The following is a 19676-nucleotide window of genomic DNA, read 5'->3' as shown; positions in this document are numbered from 1 at the left end:
ATCGTCTAGTTTGTGGTTCATCGTGCTGGGCAAAATAGTCGGTATGTAATATGTTAGTTGAAGGCAAATAGAGAAAAATGTGAACACATTTGAAACGCTAACATGCAAAAATATCGTGACAAATTGAATTTTGAGTAGAAGAAGCAGGGTGACCATAAATGCTATGTCCCAAAGGTGTTTTTTCAAGAGGCAACTGGACTTTCTGGTTTTTCTTTGAAGACGTTTCGCTTCTCATCCAAGAAGCTTCTTCAGCTCTGAATAGAAGCTTCTTCAGCTTCATAAATGCTACGATTAGTGAATATGTATAGTGCAATGTATATCTGTAAAACTTAAGATTCATGTGGTTCCACATGGCTTGGCCTTAGATCAGTGAATACAGGTAGTCCTTGACTTATGAGTCATGACCATTCATTCAGCAGTCCAGGACCACCACCACCCAACCACCCACCACCCTGAGGCAATCCCCATTCTTCCTAACACTGCAATGTGAAGAGCCTGGATTGCATGGCTGCCTTGATTAATGACAGCAATAACTTAATTCTGGACTCAATTTGTGATCATAAGTCAAGGACTACCTTACTGGACTATATATATTAGAATACTAGCTGAATACCCGTGCTCTGCTACGAAACTATGTAAATCGACACAGCTTGAAAATTAATGGGTAGTTACAATTGGCCTCTCCTCTCCCCTTCTCTCCCTCAGCCTTGCCCCACAGCAGCCTCTCCTGTCCTAGCCACTTCTTTCCCCCAGCCTTGCCCCACAAAAGCCTCCCCTATCCTAGCCCCTTCTCTCCCTTAGGCTTGCCCCACAGAAGTCTCTCCTGTCCTATCCTATCCTGTTCTCTCCAGAGTTATTTTTAGGTTGGGAGGGGGAGTAGAACGTCTAACTAATTAGCATCAGAGTGTGTTAATAATAATATAAGAAATACTAATGATCTGATGGTCAATTTGAAAAATCCTTTTTTAGTGAGCACCTAGAAGCCAAGAGGAACATACATGCCAAATTTCAAGTTTGTAGACTTTACGGTTCTGGAGATTTTCATGATCGTGACATGAGTGGTTTTTGCTTTTATATATATAGATTGTAATCACCTCTTACCAGGTTGCAGTAGAGATATGGGCAGCCATTTAGCTCTTCCTTCTCTCAGCTATTCCTCAGCAGCAAGTATGTTTAAGATATTTTGCTGCCAAAGATCTCACATAGTTAGCTTGTGTGACTTGCATCCAAACAACTGCATTGAATAAATCATAGGAAGTTGACTACTGGAAGTAGATCATGAAAACACAGCTAATGATGTTTGATGTTTGACGTTATTGCTTCCTTTTTTTCTAATCCTTTTTTCCTTGGGTGATGCACATTAATCTTCATATAGTAAGTCTTTTGGATAGAGGTAATTTGAATATTATTCATTTTATATTAGCCACTAGGACCTTTTTCAGCTAAATTCAGAATAAAAATAAATTAGGGCAGATAAACTGAAATACAGAACTTCTTTTAAAATAATACTTATCAGTTCAGATCAAGCTATTTTATATTCTTCATTTGAATCTTACGTAGTACTAAAAAGTATTCTAGAAATGAAAGTTGAAATCAGAATTGGGGCAAATTAAGCTACTGTTAAGCTACTGAAGTTCGCAGATGACACAACAGTGATTGGTCTCATTCGAGACAATGACGAATCCGCATATAGACGAGAGGTCGAACGACTAGCCTTGTGGTGCAACCAAAACAATCTGGAACTGAACACACTCAAAACCGTAGAAATGGTGGTAGACTTTAGGAAAAACCCTTCCATACTTCCACCTCTCACAATACTTGACAACACAGTATCAACAGTAGAAACCTTCAAATTTCTGGGTTCTATCATATCGCAAGATCTCAAATGGACAGCTAACATCAAAAACATCATTAAAAAAGGACAACAAAGAATGTTCTTTCTGCGCCAACACAGTAAGCTCAAACTGCCCAAGGAGCTGCTGATCCAATTCTACAGAGGAATTATTGAGTCTGTCATTTGCACCTCTATAACTGTCTGGTTCGGTTCTGCAACCCAACAAGAAAAACACAGACTTCAGAGGATAATTAGAACTGCAGAAAAAATAATTGCTACCAACTTGCCTTCCATTGAGGACCTGTATACTGCACGAATCAAGAAGACGGCCGTGAAAATATTTGCAGATCCCTCGCATCCTGGACATAAACTGTTTCAACTCCTACCCTCAAAACGACGCTATAGAGCACTGCACACCAGAACAACTAGACACAAGAACAGTTTTTTCCCGAAGGCCATCACTCTGCTAAACAAATAATTCCCTCAACACTGTCAGACTATTTACTGAATCTGCACTACTATTAATCGTTTCATAGTTCCCATCACCAATCTCTTTCCACTTATGACTGTATGACTATAACTTGTTGCTGGCAATCCTTATGATTTATATTGATATATTGATTATCAATTGTGTTGTAAATGTTGTACCTTGATGAACGTATCTTTTCTTTTATGTACACTGAGAGCATATGCACCAAGACAAATTCCTTGTGTGTCCAATCACACTTGGCCAATAAAATTCTATTCTAAATTCTAAATGCCATAGATAACTTGGAGGTTTGGATGTAAATAAAATAAACTCCAAAAGCACTTGTCTGTACTCCATATATTTTTAGAGTATTTTTTCAGATAACGAGAGTGCAGCAGCCTTCCTATCTCCTCATTCCTTTAGATCAAACTTGGACATAAATTTTCTTTAGCCTGTTGTCTTCATAGCACTTCACTTCATCCTCCTTTTTAAAGTTCATACTTCTCCAGATCTTTTGCCTATTTTAGTCTTAAATACTTTTTATAATCTCTTTCAGAGAGAGACAATGTAGACTAAGGTTGCAGTTGTACAATTGCATGCCATTTCTAGTTTTAAAGCAAATCATTCCCACTATAAAATTCTACAGTATGTCTCTGTATAACTTTCTACTGGTTTAACTAGGTAATTTTGGCTTACCCTTCTTCCTATAATCTTCCCAATCTTCAATAACAGATTTTTTAAAACACCATTATTCATGAACAATGAGCACTTCTGAGGTATTATAGCTGGACAAATACAGGTAGTCCTTGACTTACAACAATTCATTTAGTGACCATTCAAAGTTACAAAGGCACTGTGTATAAAGTGACTTATGACCATTTTTCATACTTACGACCATTGCAGCATCCCCATAGTAATGTGATCAAAATTTGGATACTTGGCAACTAATTCATATTTAAGATGGTTGCAGTGTCCCAAGATCATGTGATCACCTTTTGCAACTTTTTACAAGCAGCCAATGGGAAAGCCAGATTCACTTAGCAACCCTGCTACTAATTTAACTTTAGTGATTCACTTAATGACTGTGGCAAGAAAGGTTGTAAAATGGGGCAAAATTCAGTTAACAAATGTTTCACTTGGCAACATCAATTTTGAACTGAGTTGTGGTTGTAAGTCGAGGACTATCTCTACAAAGACATTTATCAAAATCTAGATAGTGTCCTCTTAACAGTATTCAGGAAAAATCTCCAAAACAATTTCTTAAAATTTCTTTGAAGTCATTTACAGCTTAATAGTAATTTATTAATACATATTCTTGCCTGCTTAGTAAGGATTAAATGTTGCTTGGCTTTGCAAAGGATAAATATAATGGTATATAAAATAAAATCATGGTATCAAATTTGTAAAACAGTTTTAGAATATGGAACTGTAGCCTGTTGCTTATTTGAATGAACAGGATTTCTCTTCTATTACCTACCCCAAACTCACAGGTAAAAGTCAAAGAACAATATAAGTCCATAAAGTATGAATATTTTATTTAACAAGTAAGCATCAGAGGCATTATTTAGAACAATGTAACAAAACTTCAGCCCTGCATAAGATCTGGGATTTAAAAAAAAAATTACATGAAAATGTATGTTTTGACAGTTTGCATTAACTAGAAGTAAAAAACAAAAGCAACCTTATTTCATATTCTGAAAGCAAATATGATACAAAATATATGTGTTAAATGTAAAAGTGTTATTAATATCTTCATCTTCACTGTCAGACATTCAGTTCCCATGGCATAGCTTTGAGCTTTCTCAAAAAAAAGAAAGTAAATAAGTGGACATGATTCAGTGAAATTAAGCTAGAGGTACCAGATCTGGGCTGTAAGCACTTAAGATTTTCAGTATCTTTTTCTTGCCATCTTGTAATCATTCAGATTTTTGCAACCCAGATTTCCAACCCCCCTTCTTTCCTTGAAGTGCATTTGATTCTCAGAGAAACGGCCTGCACAAGTCCCTGCAGTTTTCTTGGCAGGTTTTTCCCCCCAGAAGTTCTTTGCCATTACCTCCTTCCTAAGCCTCAGAAAAAGTGACAGGCCCAAGATCGCTCACCAGGCTTTGTGCCTAAAGTGGGACAAAACCTTAAAGTTTCCCAGTTTCTAGCCTGTCCTAACCACTACACCAAATTAGCTTTCATAGTAGCCCTGGATAAGTAGTTAAAACATTTTCAGTTCTGTACATAGTAGTACAAACTATTAAACTTAATGGCCTACTTCTAAGTAAGCATGCATAAGATCAGACATTACAATGGACTCACTGAAATCAGTGAAATTTAATGCAGTTCTAGCTAATTTCAGTGGATCTATTCTAGGCACAACTACTTCCTGAAACAATCCATTAATTTTAGAAAGTTTATATCTTTAAAATGATCATGCTTAACTCTTGATAATTCATTTCAAGTAATCCCTCCTGAGCTGGCTGAACTTTTGGTATTGTATCTCATAAAAATTGTTCACAGCAATAAGATGAGAACAGACATGCAGTATAATCCTAAAGTTTTAATCTACAGTATTATTTTTTTCATTTGCTACAAATATTATTCATTTTACTAATAGAATTATTAGCAATGAAAAATTATTTAGGTACAATTGTACTATATTAAATAAATGCAAAATATGTTTTATACCTTAAATAAACTTAAATTGTGTGTAAATTCATAAAATTTTCTAAGACTGTATTTCAAATGAAGCTGTACATAAAGTCATTTAGTACTAAAAATCTATATATTTTTCAAGTATGAATCACTCAGAAATATTATTGCCAATGCTTGTGCTATAGTCAAAATCCAGGTAATATTCTTGAAAATGTCATTTGGAGTCATTCACATCTTGATATATTTGGGTTGAGTTTTTCGCTTAATTTATGTATGAGAATTGCCAATTCCTCTGTTGCTTGAGATTTGTCTTCCAAAAGTTCATAGCGAAGACTAGAAATATCTTGTTTAATTTCCTTTAATTCACCTGTGTAAAAACAAAAAGACTTTTAACATAACTTGATAAAGTATCATCTGCTACATTGTTCATAATAGTTCATAAGACCAAGCAGTTGAAGTTCTTCCATTTATATTGAACAACTGAAAGCTTTGGAAAAAATGTGAAATGACTGAAAGATGTACTGTAACCTTCACTTTTTTCACTTTGTCTTCCAAACAAAAAGTTTCACAGTCAAGCAATGATGATACATTTCTGACGGAATGTGACAACTCTCCACAGCCAACTCGCCATGGCCAACTTGCTGCGGGACAAGTCAGCAATTCAATTTAATTATTTCATATAATTTAAAAAATATTTTAATTTTTGTGATTCACATTTTATTTTGTCCCTCCTTTGGCATCCTCTCTTTAATGATTCTATGTGACTATTTCTTTGATATTAGTGTAACTCTTGTATTGTGGCGAATTGTCCTGCAGTGACTTGGGCAATTGGCCATGGAGAGTTGACCATGGCAAGTTGGCTTTCCAGATTTTTTAACAACCTGCAGACATGGAAGTTTCTTCTTGAGGTAAACTTCCTCAAACAAAGAAGCAAACAAATATAATCTCCTCTCCAGTTCATTATCTTAAAAACACACATAAGTGAGTTAGCAAAAAAAAAAAGGCACACTCCAGTCAATTTTAAGTATGTTTAAAATCTCATTAACTTTAAAAGTTCAGCATACAGTGACTTTGAAATCTGAAAGTCTGCATTGTGTTTAAGTTTTCTGATTTTCTGGAGTTTTGACCTATCACATCTAAAACATCCAGTTAGGGAGAGGCTGGGTGATATTAATCAAAAACCAGTACATTTCACAATGTGATAACTGTTGTAGAAACTAATTAAATGTACTCATTTGTGTCTTCATATGGGCATCTAAAGGAACCTATATAAATGGTAGTTATATAGTTATTTGAATTCTATATATTTTGAATATATTCTTAATTTAATGAATGTTTATTAGAATATAATTTATTCAAGCCAGTCAAATCTCAGCAACATCCATCTCTAATATAATTTTTCAGATTTGGAATTCATGTGAACAAAATGTTAATTCAGTTGCACAATCCTATGAATTATTTGACAAAAAATCCGAGTTCAAAGAACATTTACCAAGTAAGAATTCATAATATTATTTACTTAAAAAATAAACAGCAGGCAGCTTGGCTTGATTTTAACTTTCAATGTAATGTGTATTCAATATGCATTATAAAACTATATTAAAAATCCTGACATTTTAAGAGCATGCAAATTGAATAAAAGATCAGTAATCTTAAAACTGCACAGAAGAATTAGTTTCAAAATTTGAATTTTTTTCTAATCTGTTCTGAATACAAAATAAATTAATATGTTTGAAACTGAATTTAAAGAAATCCTGGGATCTTGTTTTTAATGGGGAAGGGATTCAGGTTTACATAGGAAGAGTAACAAAAAAACTAAAAAGAACCCACCCACCTCCAAATATAAAATGTATATTGTGTGTATGTTTATGTGTTTATCAAAATATCAAGTAATTGTTCTTTTTATTATTTTCTGTTGTGCAAACCTCTCATATCTTAAAGCACGTCAGTACCCTAGAGAGATTTAGGTCATGTATTGTATCAGCTAATTTTAGAAGTGAATCCAACTCATGGATATTTGTAAAGGTTACGACTACTGCATTTTGAAGATTTAATATTTCTAGTCATTTTCAAGTATTTTTATAATTTGGACCATATAGTAGTTTAAAACTTTATTTTTATAAAAGTAATTTATCCAAATGCAAATCATTTATTAATTTAATTAGTTTAGTTTAGTTTACTAAGAAAAACACTACATCTAATATTAGATACACTATTTCCCCCACTTCATTATTTTTACCCATATTCACAGTGTTAAATGTCTGGTTTGAAGCCCACAGAAGACAATAATTCCTCCCATAATTGAAACCTCTGGTTTCTCAGACACTTTTATTTTTCTTTTGCGTTTATAATACTGTATGAATAACTCTATAGGCTCTTACCTTCATTGACTTCATCATTTTCCTTGTCTACCTGGGCTTTCAAAACGTAACGTTTTATAAGTCTCTTCATAATTTGCTATTGGAAGGAAAAATGTAATAATTTTTTATTTATTTATTCGGCATCCTAATTTTAAATACATGGTCCTCAAAGTAATGAAAAAAAAATCTGAATCTTCATCTGTAATAAAGTCAGACTATAGGATACAAGTTACAGGATTTAGTTCCTCTGAAGTAACTTCCATTTTAGTGCAATCAAACATTCATTTTCAAGTTTTTACACCATAAGTAGAGCTAGACATTCAACTGTACAATCTTAAATTCCTTTTTAAATTATGATTTTTATAAAATTATTTTTGTATAAAAACCAATTAGCATAATAAAGAACAGACGTCATGGTCACTTTTTATACTCGTTTTAAAATTAAGGGCATTATATGAAACAAATTAGAACAATATGCTGGGAAAGAAGCAAAACAAGAAAAAACAGCTTAGTTTGAATGAACTACCTGCCCTGATGCAATTTGTGTACTCTGCTAACTATTCTTACTGTTTAACAAACACTTATCTAAGCAGCTTTTGTGGATAGGCCTCCATGGATAGATGAATACCCCAACTCTCCCAAATTTCATTCAAAAAGAAATGTGGATTTGCACACATGCACATGCCCTAACACCACTAATTTTCCATACGCTCCAACAATATTATATTTATCTTACAATTTACAAGTCAACAGTCTTAAATTGGTACTGATATAAAAGTAATATTTTCTTATTTAATATAATTGCAATCTCAAGTTTGCAGAATTTCCTCTGGTTTTCTACTCAATATTTGGAGGCAAAGTCAGGTGACTATAATATGTCTCGCTAGTAGTGTTTTTGGGGAATTATTGGGATGCTTACTTGTTCTAACCATGCCTGTTCCACTGACCTACATTTGTTTTTGACACCAATTTCCCTCTGCCAACAAGACAAAAAATATGATAGAAGACCTGTCTTTCCTTTAGATAGGAAAAAGCACATCTGTGCTAATCCACTGAACCAGCGGCTTAAAATGCAACACAATATTTTTTTCATTGCTTTAGTTGTTAAGTTGCCCATTTCCCCCTGTTTGTCATTGTCAGTCATTTCCCTTCTTCCTTTGAAGAAAGGGGAGTTACTGTACAGAAGATGACTGTATAGAAGATATTTAATTGCAAAGTCATGGCACTATTAGTCTCTCTTCTCATAGGCTATTTCTGTTCTGTTGTCTTCCCGTGTATTATTTTATTTTGTATTATTTTAACCAGTGGTGGGATTCAAATTTTTTAACAACTGGTTCTGTGGCCGTGGCTTATTTTGGGGTGTGGCTTGGTGGTCATGTGACTGGGTGGGCGTGGGTAGCTGCTTATGTGACTGGGTGGGCGAGCCTAGCTGCTCATGTGACCGGGTGGCCCTGACTATGGGCATAGAATTTTATTTATTTATTTTTATTTATTATTTTTATTTTATTTTATTAAATTTTTATACCGCCCTTCTCCCGAAGGACTCAGGGCGGTGTACAGCCAAAGTAAAAACAAAGATATATACAGTTTAAAACAACAATTAAAAAGAGCAAATTTTAAAGGCCGATTATTAAAATTTAAATTAAAAAGTTAAAAAATATTAAAAACCCAATTAAAATACATCACTAATTATGCCAGTCCCGCTTTAATGAATAAATATGTTTTGAGCTCACGACGGAAGGTCCGAAGATCGGGCACTTGACGCAGACCGGGGGGAAGTTCATTCCAGAGCGTCACTGCCCCCACAGAGAAGGCCCTACTCCTGGGGGCCGCCAGCCGACACTGTTTGGCGGACGGCACCCTGAGGAGACCCTCTCTGTGCGAGCGTACGGGTCGGTGGGAGGCAAAAGGTAACAGCAGGCGGTCTCGTAAGTACCCGGGTCCTAAGCCATGGAGCGCTTTAAAGATAGTTACCAAAATCTTGAAGCGCACCCGAAAGACCACAGGAAGCCAGTGCAAGCTACGGAGCAGCGATGTCACGTGGGAGCCACGAGCGGCTCCCGTTACTACTCGCGCAGCCGCATTCTGGATTAGCTGCAGCCTCCGGGTGCACCTCAAGGGCAGCCCCATGTAGAGAGCATTGCAATAATCCAGCCTAGACGTAACCAGAGCGTGAGTGACCGTGCATAAGGCATCCCGATCAAGGAAGGGACGCAACTGGCGAACCAGGCGAACCTGGTAAAGGCCCTCCTGGCGACGGCCGCCAGGTGTTCATCAAAGACAGCCGTCCGTCCAGGAGGACACCCAAGTTGCGAACCGCCTCCTTTGGGGCCACTAACTCGCTTTCAACAGTCAGCTGCGGATGCAGCTGACTGTACCGGATGCCGGCATCCACAGCCACTCCGTCTTGGAGGGATTGAGCTTGAGTCTGTTTCTCCCCATCCAGGCCCGTACAGCTTCCAGGCACCGGGACAGCACTTCGACCGCTTCGTTGGGGTGGTCCGGGTGAAAGTACAGCTGAGTATCATCAGCGACAGATGATAACTCACCCCAAACCACTGATGACCTCACCCAGCGGCTTCATATAGATGTTGAACAGGGTGGGCGAGAGAATCGACCCTGAGGCCCCCCAAAGGTGAGGCGCCTCGAGGACGACCTCTGCCCCCCTGTCAACACCGTCTGCGACCGGTCAGAGAGATAGGAGGAGAACCACCGATAAACGGTGCCCCCCACTCCCAATCCCTCCAACCGGCGCAGCAGGATACCATGGTCGATGGTATCGGAAGCTGCTGAGAGATCTAATAGGACCAAGGCAGAGGAGCAACCCCTGGCCCTGGCCTCCAGAGGTCATCCACCAACGCGACCAAAGCCGTCTCCGTGCTATAACCGGGTCGGAAGCCGGACTGGAGCAGGTCCAGATAGACAGTTTCCTCCAGGTGCCGGGGAGCTGCCATGCAACCACACTCTCAACAACCTTTGCCACAAAGCGAAGGTTGGAGACTGACGATAATTACTCAAAATAGCTGGGTCCAGGAAGGCTTCTTGAGGAGAGGTCTCACCACCGCCTCCTTCAAGGCGGCGGGAAAACCCTTCCATCAAAGAAGCATTTATAATCCCTGGAGCCAGCCTCGTGTCACTTCCTGAGCAGCCAGCACTAACCAGGAAGGGCACGGGTCCAGTAAACATGTAGTTGCATGTAACCTCCCAGCAACCTGTCCATGTCCTCGGAGCCACAGAATCAAACTCATCCCAAATAACCTCAACAAGACACGTCTCTGTCGTCCCGCTGGATCATCGCAATCTTGGTCCAAACTATCCCGAAGCTGAACGATTTTATCGTATAGATAACCGTTAAACTCCTCAGCTCGTCCCTGTAAGGGTCATCCCGTCCTCTTGATGGAGGAGGAACGGGTCACCAAACAGGGCGGCCGGGCGGTTATCTGCCGATGCAATGAGGGTGGAAACGTAGAGACGCTTCGCCTCCCTCATTGCCACTAGGTAGGTCCTAGTAAAGGACCTCACTAGTGTCCGATCAGCCTCGGAACGGCTAGACCTCCAAACACTCTCCAGGCGCCTTCTCCGGCGTTTCATCTCTCAGCTCCTCGGAAAACCAGGGAGCCAATTGAGATCTACGCCGGGTCAGAGGCCGCAAAGGCGCGACACGGTCCAAAGCCCCAGCCGCAGCCCGTTCCCAGGCCGCAACCAGTTCTTCAGTCGTGCCGTGGGTAAGATCCTCAGGAAGCGCCCAAGCTCCGCCAGGAACCTCTCCGGGTCCATCAGGCGCCTGGGACGGAACCAACGATTGGCTCCGTCTCCCTGCGGTGGTGAGCGGCGGTCTGAAAGTCTAGGCGAAGAAGAAAATGATCTGACCATGACACCGGTTCTTTCACTAAATCTCCTAAATCCAGATCATTTACCCACTGACCAGAGATAAAAATCAAGTCTAGCGCGCCTCCCCCAATGTGTGTAGGGCCATCAGTTACTTGAATCAGGTCCAAGGTCATGGAGGCCTGGAACTCCTGAACCACCGTCGACGACAAGCCGGCAGATGGCAGGTTGAAATCCCCCAAGACCAGTAGTCTGGGGATCTCCACCGCCACGCCAGCAAGCACCTCTAGCAGTTCAGGTAGGGCTGTAGTCACGCAGCAAGGAGCCAGGTACGTGATCAACAGCCCCATCTGATTCCGGTGGCCCCACTTCACAAGGAGGGATTCACAGCCAGCTATCTGAGGAACAGTGGACTCCCTCGGCTCCAGACTTTCTTTAATCACAACCGCCACCCCCCCACCCCTACCTTGGGTCCTCGGCTGATGGAATGCACGGAAACCCGGAGGGCACAGTTCGACCAGGGGTACACCCCCTTCTGTGCCCAACCAGGTCTCCGTAATGCCCATAAGGTCCGCGGACTCCCTCTGAATAAGATCACAAATCAGGGGAGCCTTGTTAACCACGGACCGGGCATTGCAAAGCATCAGCCTAAGACCCAAGCTCTGAGGGTCTTGACCATCCGGGGAACGAGTGAGGACTGGGGGGCCGGAGCACGTGATCGATTTTAAACATCGAACACGTGCTCCCAAAGAGCGATATGGCCCCCTGCCTCCGCCATATCTGCCCCTCCCACTCACCGTACAGATGGGATAATGTTCTCCGCTCTGTACAATCCCCTCCCCCCCTGTCTTCGGACCAAGTGAAATAGTGTCGTGAGCCCGCGTTGGGACTGGACATACCCTCCCCGACGGGTCACTCCCTCTACCCGTCAATCCCCTCCCCCCCTTTAAAAGCCCCTTATTAAAAAACCTATTAAAAAACCCCCAGAGATTCTTCTTCGAGGCATGCCACCTCTCTGGGTCCCAAGAAACTACTCAGAGGGCTAAAAAAAAGTAATTTCTGACCGGTCCTCGCACTTATGACCATTCCCACATTTATGCCCATTGCAGCATTTTTATCAACCATGTCACTCATTTTACAACTGCTTCTCTTCACCACGGTTACAAGATAGGGTGCAAAATGTAAAATGTGAGGATAGTTGTAGGTGTGAGGACCGGTCAAAAGTGTGAGGACAGGTCAAAAATAACTTTTTTTCAGCCATCTGAGTAGTCCCTATGCACAAAATGCTGCAACAGGCATAAATGATGACCGGTCCTAAGTGTGAAGACTGGTCAAAAGTGTGAGAACCTGTCAGAAATCACTTTTTTCAGCCATCTGCTATCTATCTATGTGCATAGGGACTACCCAGAGGACTGAAAAAAGTGATTTCTGACAGGTTCTCGCACTTTTGATCAGTCCTCACACTTACGACCGGTCATCATTTATCTCTGTTGCAGCATTTTTAATAACCATGTCACTCATTTCACAACTGCGGTGCTTCATGTGACCGGGTGGACATGTCCAGGTGGTCATGTGACATAGCTTCTTTGCCCTAATGACTGTTTGCTGCAATTTTCATAAGTGTGAAAAACGTTCATAAGTCACTTTTTCAATGCCATGCTTGTTAAACCAATTACCAGAACAAATCCATTCTCCCTCCCTCTTTCTCTCCATCTCTTTCTCCCCGTTTCTCTCTTTCTCCTTAATCTCTTTCTCCCTCCCTCTTTCTCTCCTTCATCTTTCTCTCCTTAATCTCTCTTTCTCCCTCCTTCTCTTTCTCCCCCCTTTCTCTTCTTCATCTTTCTCCCCCTTCTATCCTTCATCTCTCTTTCTCTCCTTCATCTTTCTCTCCTTAATCTCTCCTTCTCCCTCCCTCTCTTTCATCTTTCTCTCCTTCATCTTTCTCCCCCCTTTCTCTTCTTCATCTTTCTCCCCCTTCTATCCTTCATCTCTCTTTCTCCCCTTCATCATTTTCTGCCCCCCTCTTTCTCTCCATCACTCTTTCTCCAGATGGGGTAGGGTAGGCTGGTGCTGCGTGGGTGGGAGGCGGCTGCAGGACAGTCCTGCTGGGTGGGCGGCAGGCCGAGGCGATTGACACATGCTTTGCTGCCCACCCGATCCAAGCTCTTCGCTGGCCACGTGGCCTGCGAGGAGCTTGAATCGGCTGACTAGCAAGAGGCTTGGATGCAGGCAGGCTTCGGTCGGCCGCATAGCGCTTGGATCAGGTGGGCAGCGAGACACTTGGATAGAGGCAGGCTTCGGTCACCGGCTGCATGGCCAGTGAGGTGCTTGGATGGGGGTAGGTCACGGCCGGCAGCCGGGCGGGCGCAGGTCAACCACCTTTCCCAGTCCCGCTTCCCCAGGGGCAGCAATCGGCTGTACTTGCCTTCTGCTGCTGGAGCGGTCAGGGCAGTCCGAGGTGGGCAGTCCGAGATGGGGAACAGAGTGGTAGGCGGCTGAGCCAGAGATTTAACAAGCGGTTCGGGTGTGCTCCCAGGGGGGAGGAGAGTGCGAGCCAGCAATTTTACAAATGGTGCCGCGACACCCGTAAGTAATGGTGGGGAGGGGAGGGGCAAGGGGCGGGGTGAACCAGCAATTTAACAAACGGTTTGGCCGAACCACCTAGAACCGGCGAATCCCACCACTGATTTTAACTTTGGAGAGGGACTGGTACAAGACCATCTTAGAGAAGTACAGAGAAACTTCTGAAGTCATCATACCCATTTCAAACATTTTTCCACTTCTGTAAAGACTTCTAGAGTAGTTGCAGTTTAATAAAAGCAAGAGAGCTTTTAACCTTAGGCTATACTTTAAAATATATGATACTAAAATATGTTAAATAAAATGCATAAACACATAAGTACAGTACTCAACCTGGTACCATTTATATCAGTATCTGCAGGATGGAAGATAGGATTCAGCATCTGAGTTAAGATAGGATTCAGCATCTGAGTTATGACTCCCATAGCAGCCAACACAGATACAGGTGCATGCCCATAGTCTCCCTCCAGCAGACAGTTGTAGTGAATTGTCTACAGGAAGCAGTCATCATAAGTGATGCCAACAAGGAAGAGGGATTGTCTGGAGCAGTGATTCCCAAACTGTGAGCCGCGGCTCCCCAGGGAGCCGCGATATCGTCATGGGGGCGCCGCGGAATATCTGCGCCCGCTGGGTCCGGCGCTGATGCGCCATTTCTGGGGCGTCTGGTGCGCATGCGCAGTTGCAGGTCGGATTTCCGGGGAGCCGCGGGCACGTCTGGTGCGCATGCGCAGTTGCAGGTCGGATTTCCGGGGGAGCCGCGGGCAAAAAAGATTGGGAACCTCTGGTCTGGAGTGTTCCCAAGTTGTGCTCTGCTTTAGTAATTATATAGTGAGGGAAACAAGTACCAGTTTTTGAACAAGCAGCAATATAATGGATAACTGGAATTTTATCTCCCAAGAGAATGGAAGAAAACATCTTACAGTTAAACATATAGAGTTCTAGGTATGTAATATTCCAGATTTCTACCATAAATGGAAACAATCATAATGCATTTCATAAGAGTTTATAATGAATGCACATTATCCAAGTAACTGCTTACCTGATAGCGTGAAGGTTGATTGAGAATGCTGTTAAAACTGTGTGATTCAAAAACTCTTGAGTTGGACTGAGAAAAGAGATTTAGCTAGAAAACAATATAGCTGAATTAAAATATATTCCATAATATTTGCAGCTACTATATAAGATGCTAATACTTAATGATTGATTATAGAAATTAGTACCATTCAGGATAAAATTCTGAAATAAATACATTTCAATTTGTCATATTACTAGAATACATATCTGTTCCTAGATTAAACAATGCACTTAAATATAAATATATTATTTTAACCATTTCCTAAACCAAGCACATAAAAAAGAATGCATATTCCTGAAAAACAATTGTTACTGTACACATCTTACACAGCCTAACTCCCACATTGTGCTTGTACTGAACAGGAAATTAGAACTGAACAATATTTATAATAGTAAAATAAATAGTAATGCAATGAATTTGAGAAAAAATGTGATTAGATTGTCAGAAGTAGAGATTATTTTCTGTTATTTTTCATGCACCTGATAGCATAATGAAAGAAAAATTCTCATTAATAGTGAGGTTCAGCTACTGCCGCATAGCAAGAGCCTGCTAGCATAGGAGCCACTGACTCAATCAAGACAAAGAAGAGGCAGCATAAAGGATGAAGGCAGGGATAATTCAAACTGATTGGTGACACATTCTCCAGACATCCAGTAAGCCAAGGTGTTGCATAAAAAATCTAAAATAAAACCCCTTTTCCTTTGAAAAAGATATTAGATACCAAAATATGCATGCAATAAGGAACAATGTATGTAGTCTTTGTCCTTGATACTGGTTATGTCTTAATATATCGTTCATACAAGCACAGTTTGTGCTGAAGTGACATAAGGCTTCCATACTTAAAAGCATTTCTATGCTAAAAAGGGAATTATATAGACGGGGACCTGAGATAATGGGAAAAGGTAGCACTCTTAATGTCTGAGCACTTAAATTTATTTAGCTGAATTGAAAAGAACTCTTGCACATTGAAGTAAACATGGAAGTTCATGGGTTTCACTCCCCTTGCTGGTACATAGAAAATTCCAAAGATTTCCGTCAATGAAGTGTTCATTCAAAGTTTTCTAATCCATCCATATTTCAGGTGAACACTTTTGATAGCGTGGCATGCATTAATCAGCATTTCATATTATTTTAGCTACTTATTTAAAAGGACACAACTATTCTAGAAATCTCCTTTGAAAACAAAGGAATAGTAAAAGATCATTATTATCATCAAGTTTCATTTGTCTTCTGCTTAAAAATAATCCACTGAAGAAATACTATTCCATATATTGAATGTACTGCAATACACTGCACTGCAATACATTTACATATAGTCCCTATCCATATTTCCTAATGCAATAAAGCTTCATCTCTGGAAGAGATATGGAGGCAGGATATCAAATCTATCCCATTATGTTATAACAAAAGAATCTCTTTCTCTGGAATGTTCCCAAGAGCAGGAATCTAAGCACTTAATTAGTGAATCATATTTTTAACTATAACATAAATAATAAATGCATTTAAGTGAATACATAATAGGGGTATGCAAAATTTAACATCTATCTAATTACAAGAAAGAGAATTAGAGAATAAGTGCTTTTTACTGAAAGTAAAAATAGAAGTACAGGTAGTCCTTGACTTACAACAGTTCATTTAGTGACCAAAGTTACAACAGCACTGAAAAAGTGACTTATGACCATTTTTCACAGTTACAAACTTCGCAGCAGCCCCATGATCATGTATCACAATTCAGATGCTTGGCAACTGATTTATATTTATGACCAATCCTGTGTCACAAGGTCATAGGATCATCTTTTACGACCTGACAAGCAAAGTCAATGGGAAAACCAGATTCATTAACAACTGGGTTACTAACTTATCAACTGCAGTGATTCACTTAACAGCTGAGGCAAGAAAGGTGGTAAAATGGGGCAAAACAAAAATGTCTCACTTAACAACAGAAATCTTAGGTTCAATTGTGATAATTCGAGGACTACCTGTACCATAAATAACACTGAGATTAGACAAAGAGCAGGACAGTGATAAGACACTGTAAAGCTTAACTCTCTATACTTCACTGCCCCTTGTAGTCAGTACACTGTGAGGTGATGAAGAGTCATAGCCACTGAAGTCCCACTACGTATAGTCTTCACTTACCAATCGTTTGAAGTTACAACAGGACAATCCCCTGCCCCCAAAGTTACAACCTATCCTTGAAGTTACAACTGCTGCACACACACACACACAAACACACTTGCGGTCACAGATTAGGTGAGGACTACCTGTAGTCCCTTTTTACACTCATTTAGGTGGGTAAATGGATATGACTTCAGATATTGACATTGCAAATATGTAGAATTTAAACCAGGAAAGCATGTCTTTTACGTGAAAACCATAATTTAGGATTCAGCAAATTAGACAAAAATAAAAAACACTGTTTTATAAAAAAAAACCATGAACCTACCCTGGATTTCGAGTTACCTATTCCCATTTCCATATCTTTTTGTAATCTTTTCCTTCTGCACCTCAATAATTTAATGATCTTCATGAAGAAATAAAAGAATGATTTGGGACTTGGTACAAGACTGAATGGTGGTGGTAGGGTTTTTCCATCATCAAAGTATGATAACCAGAGTTTGGAACGAGCAAATTTCCACTCCACATCACTGTCATCCTATGTCAGAAACAAACAAAAAATTCCACTCACAAGTAATTTCCTTCTTTTTATTATGAAGTAAATGCTGCTACATTCTCATCTTTTCAGAATGTTGTCAGTGTAAATATATAAATCTACTGTTTTACCTGAAAAATCTACTTATACAGTGTTTTCCCATAAATAAGCCCTCCCCAAAAATATTTAACCGCATATGCAGCCGGTCCCTGCCATTTCCTCTGCTTAGGGTTAGGGAGAGCTAGAGATCAGGTAAGATGGCAAGTGGATCCCCGTCTTGTTCCACGAGCCCCAAAATAATAAAACCTCCCTGAAAATAAAGCCAAGCACTTATTTCAGAGTTCAAATAATGTAAGACAGGGTCTTATTTTCGGGGAAACATGGTAAAAAATATATTCTAAGCACTTCCAAAAGCTTCCAAAACCTTCCATTAAACAACTGACTCCTTTTGATAAAACAATACAAATAGAATTTTACTAATATTAATCCACATCTTTATTTGATTAATAGGTAGTACTTATTAAAAATTGTAAATCTAAACAAAAAACAAGAAAAAAATAGATAAAGGGAAATCAGTTGGTTATATCAGTGGTTCTTAACCTTTTCTTCATGATGGACCCCCTTTGAATACTTTTTGTAGCCATGGACCATGGCTACAGACCACCAAGACTTAACTCAAGATTTAAATCATAACATTTCTTCAAGCCTTTGTGGAATCCCTGTGACAACATCGTGACCCTCCCAGAGGTCCGCAGTCCTCAGGTTGAGAACCACTGGACTAGATCAATTTTCACAACTGAGCAGAGGAAACTTATCAAAATCAAAATGATTTCTTAGTTCTAAATATATGAGCACTATTGAGACATACCTCTATTTCTTGGTATGAACTGTTAATCATTGCAATCAGCATGTTGAGTAAAACTACAACCATTGTTACATTATATATTCCATACAACACGTAACCAATATTTTCGATGAATTTATGATCATATTTGAGGACAACTGATGTAACTTCTGATAAGCCAAATATTGACCAGAATAAAGTCTTAAAGCTTTCTTCAACACTGCATGAAAAGAAAAAAAAGCATTAGCTGATTATTACAAGTTTTAAAGTTTAATTACCTTAATAAACAAAGTGATAGAGGGCCTAATATGCAGAACATAAAATATTTTCTGATCAGTTCTGAAACTGATTATGCTATGCCCTATTGTATACAGTCAATTAAATTTGTGAATGTGGAGCTACATTGTTTAACATAGTAAGTCACTATTTCTGTAAACTGTTTCTGTGTAATTGTCTTGCTTCCTGTGTATGTAGTCATCAAATCGTTCAGCAAATTTGATCAGAAATGATACAATAATAATTGTTTCTGCACTTGTTACTTACGTAGTAAATGCTGCATTTACTTTGGCTCCAAGATAGTAAGAATACAGTATGAACATCCCAATCATAAAAGCAAGAAATACCATAATAAAAAGAACCATAAACTTGAAAATGTCTTTAACAGTTCTTCCAAGTGAAATCTGCAGTGGTCCAAAACTCTCATTTGCAGGTAAAATATAAGCAATCCGAGAAAAACTAAGCACAACAGCAATTGCATAAAGACCTTCGGATATGATTTGTGGATCAGATGGAAGCCATTTATCTCTAGCTAGGAAAAAAATGACATAAACAAGCAGCTTGTTAGTTTTATCTATTTGTTCATTGTGTTGTCAAAACAATAACACAATTAGCAGTTTTTTGAGTCTTTCTTTCTGTATGCTGCATGTGCCTGTGACTATATATATATGGTTTAAAGATCAATGTAAATATTTTCAAATAATTAGTGGTCAATAAATATTCTGAGCAGTATTTTCTCTGGACCAATTGAACAACAATTATTCTCTTTAGAAATTCAAACTATGTAACATTTTTGCTTGAATATCTTTTTTCAAATCAAACTAGCTTGCTTTTTATAAATTAAAAAACAATCAGTGGCGCAAACTTGCCTCCAGAAGGTTTGGGTGCTCTAACACTTAAAGTTTTTAAGAAGAGATTGGACAACCGTTTGTCTGAAATTGTATAGGGTTTCCTGCCTGTGCAGGGGATTGAACTAGAAGTCCCTTCCAACTCTGTTATTCTGTTATTCTGTTACTAGTCAGAAAAACTAATTAACAACATCCTAACAGCAAAAGTATATGGCTAATTTTTATAAGAAATCACCTTTCAATAGCAGGAGTATACAGTCTGTGGCTAA

General features: G+C 39.4%; 1 protein-coding gene across 1 annotated transcript in view; it reads right to left on the bottom strand.

The window, feature by feature from the left end:
* Positions 1-5017: 5017 nt before the first annotated feature.
* TRPC3 (transient receptor potential cation channel subfamily C member 3) overlaps positions 5018-19676 on the bottom strand; it is a 54256-nt gene continuing 39597 nt past the window's right edge. Inside the window, exons 7-12 of the mRNA XM_058192646.1 lie at positions 18827-19091; positions 18308-18503; positions 17233-17442; positions 14751-14834; positions 7325-7400; positions 5018-5310 (exon numbers count right to left, since the gene is read on the bottom strand). Coding sequence (XP_058048629.1) covers positions 5168-5310; positions 7325-7400; positions 14751-14834; positions 17233-17442; positions 18308-18503; positions 18827-19091 — 974 coding nt within the window. The 3' untranslated portion in view covers positions 5018-5167. The remainder of the gene's footprint in view (positions 5311-7324; positions 7401-14750; positions 14835-17232; positions 17443-18307; positions 18504-18826; positions 19092-19676) is intronic.

Source organism: Ahaetulla prasina, chromosome 8 (assembly GCF_028640845.1).
Source record: "Ahaetulla prasina isolate Xishuangbanna chromosome 8, ASM2864084v1, whole genome shotgun sequence".
Classification (NCBI taxonomy): Eukaryota; Metazoa; Chordata; class Lepidosauria; order Squamata; family Colubridae; genus Ahaetulla; species Ahaetulla prasina.
Note: the sequence above shows the minus strand (reverse complement) of the source record. Positions and strands in the feature narration are given on the sequence as shown.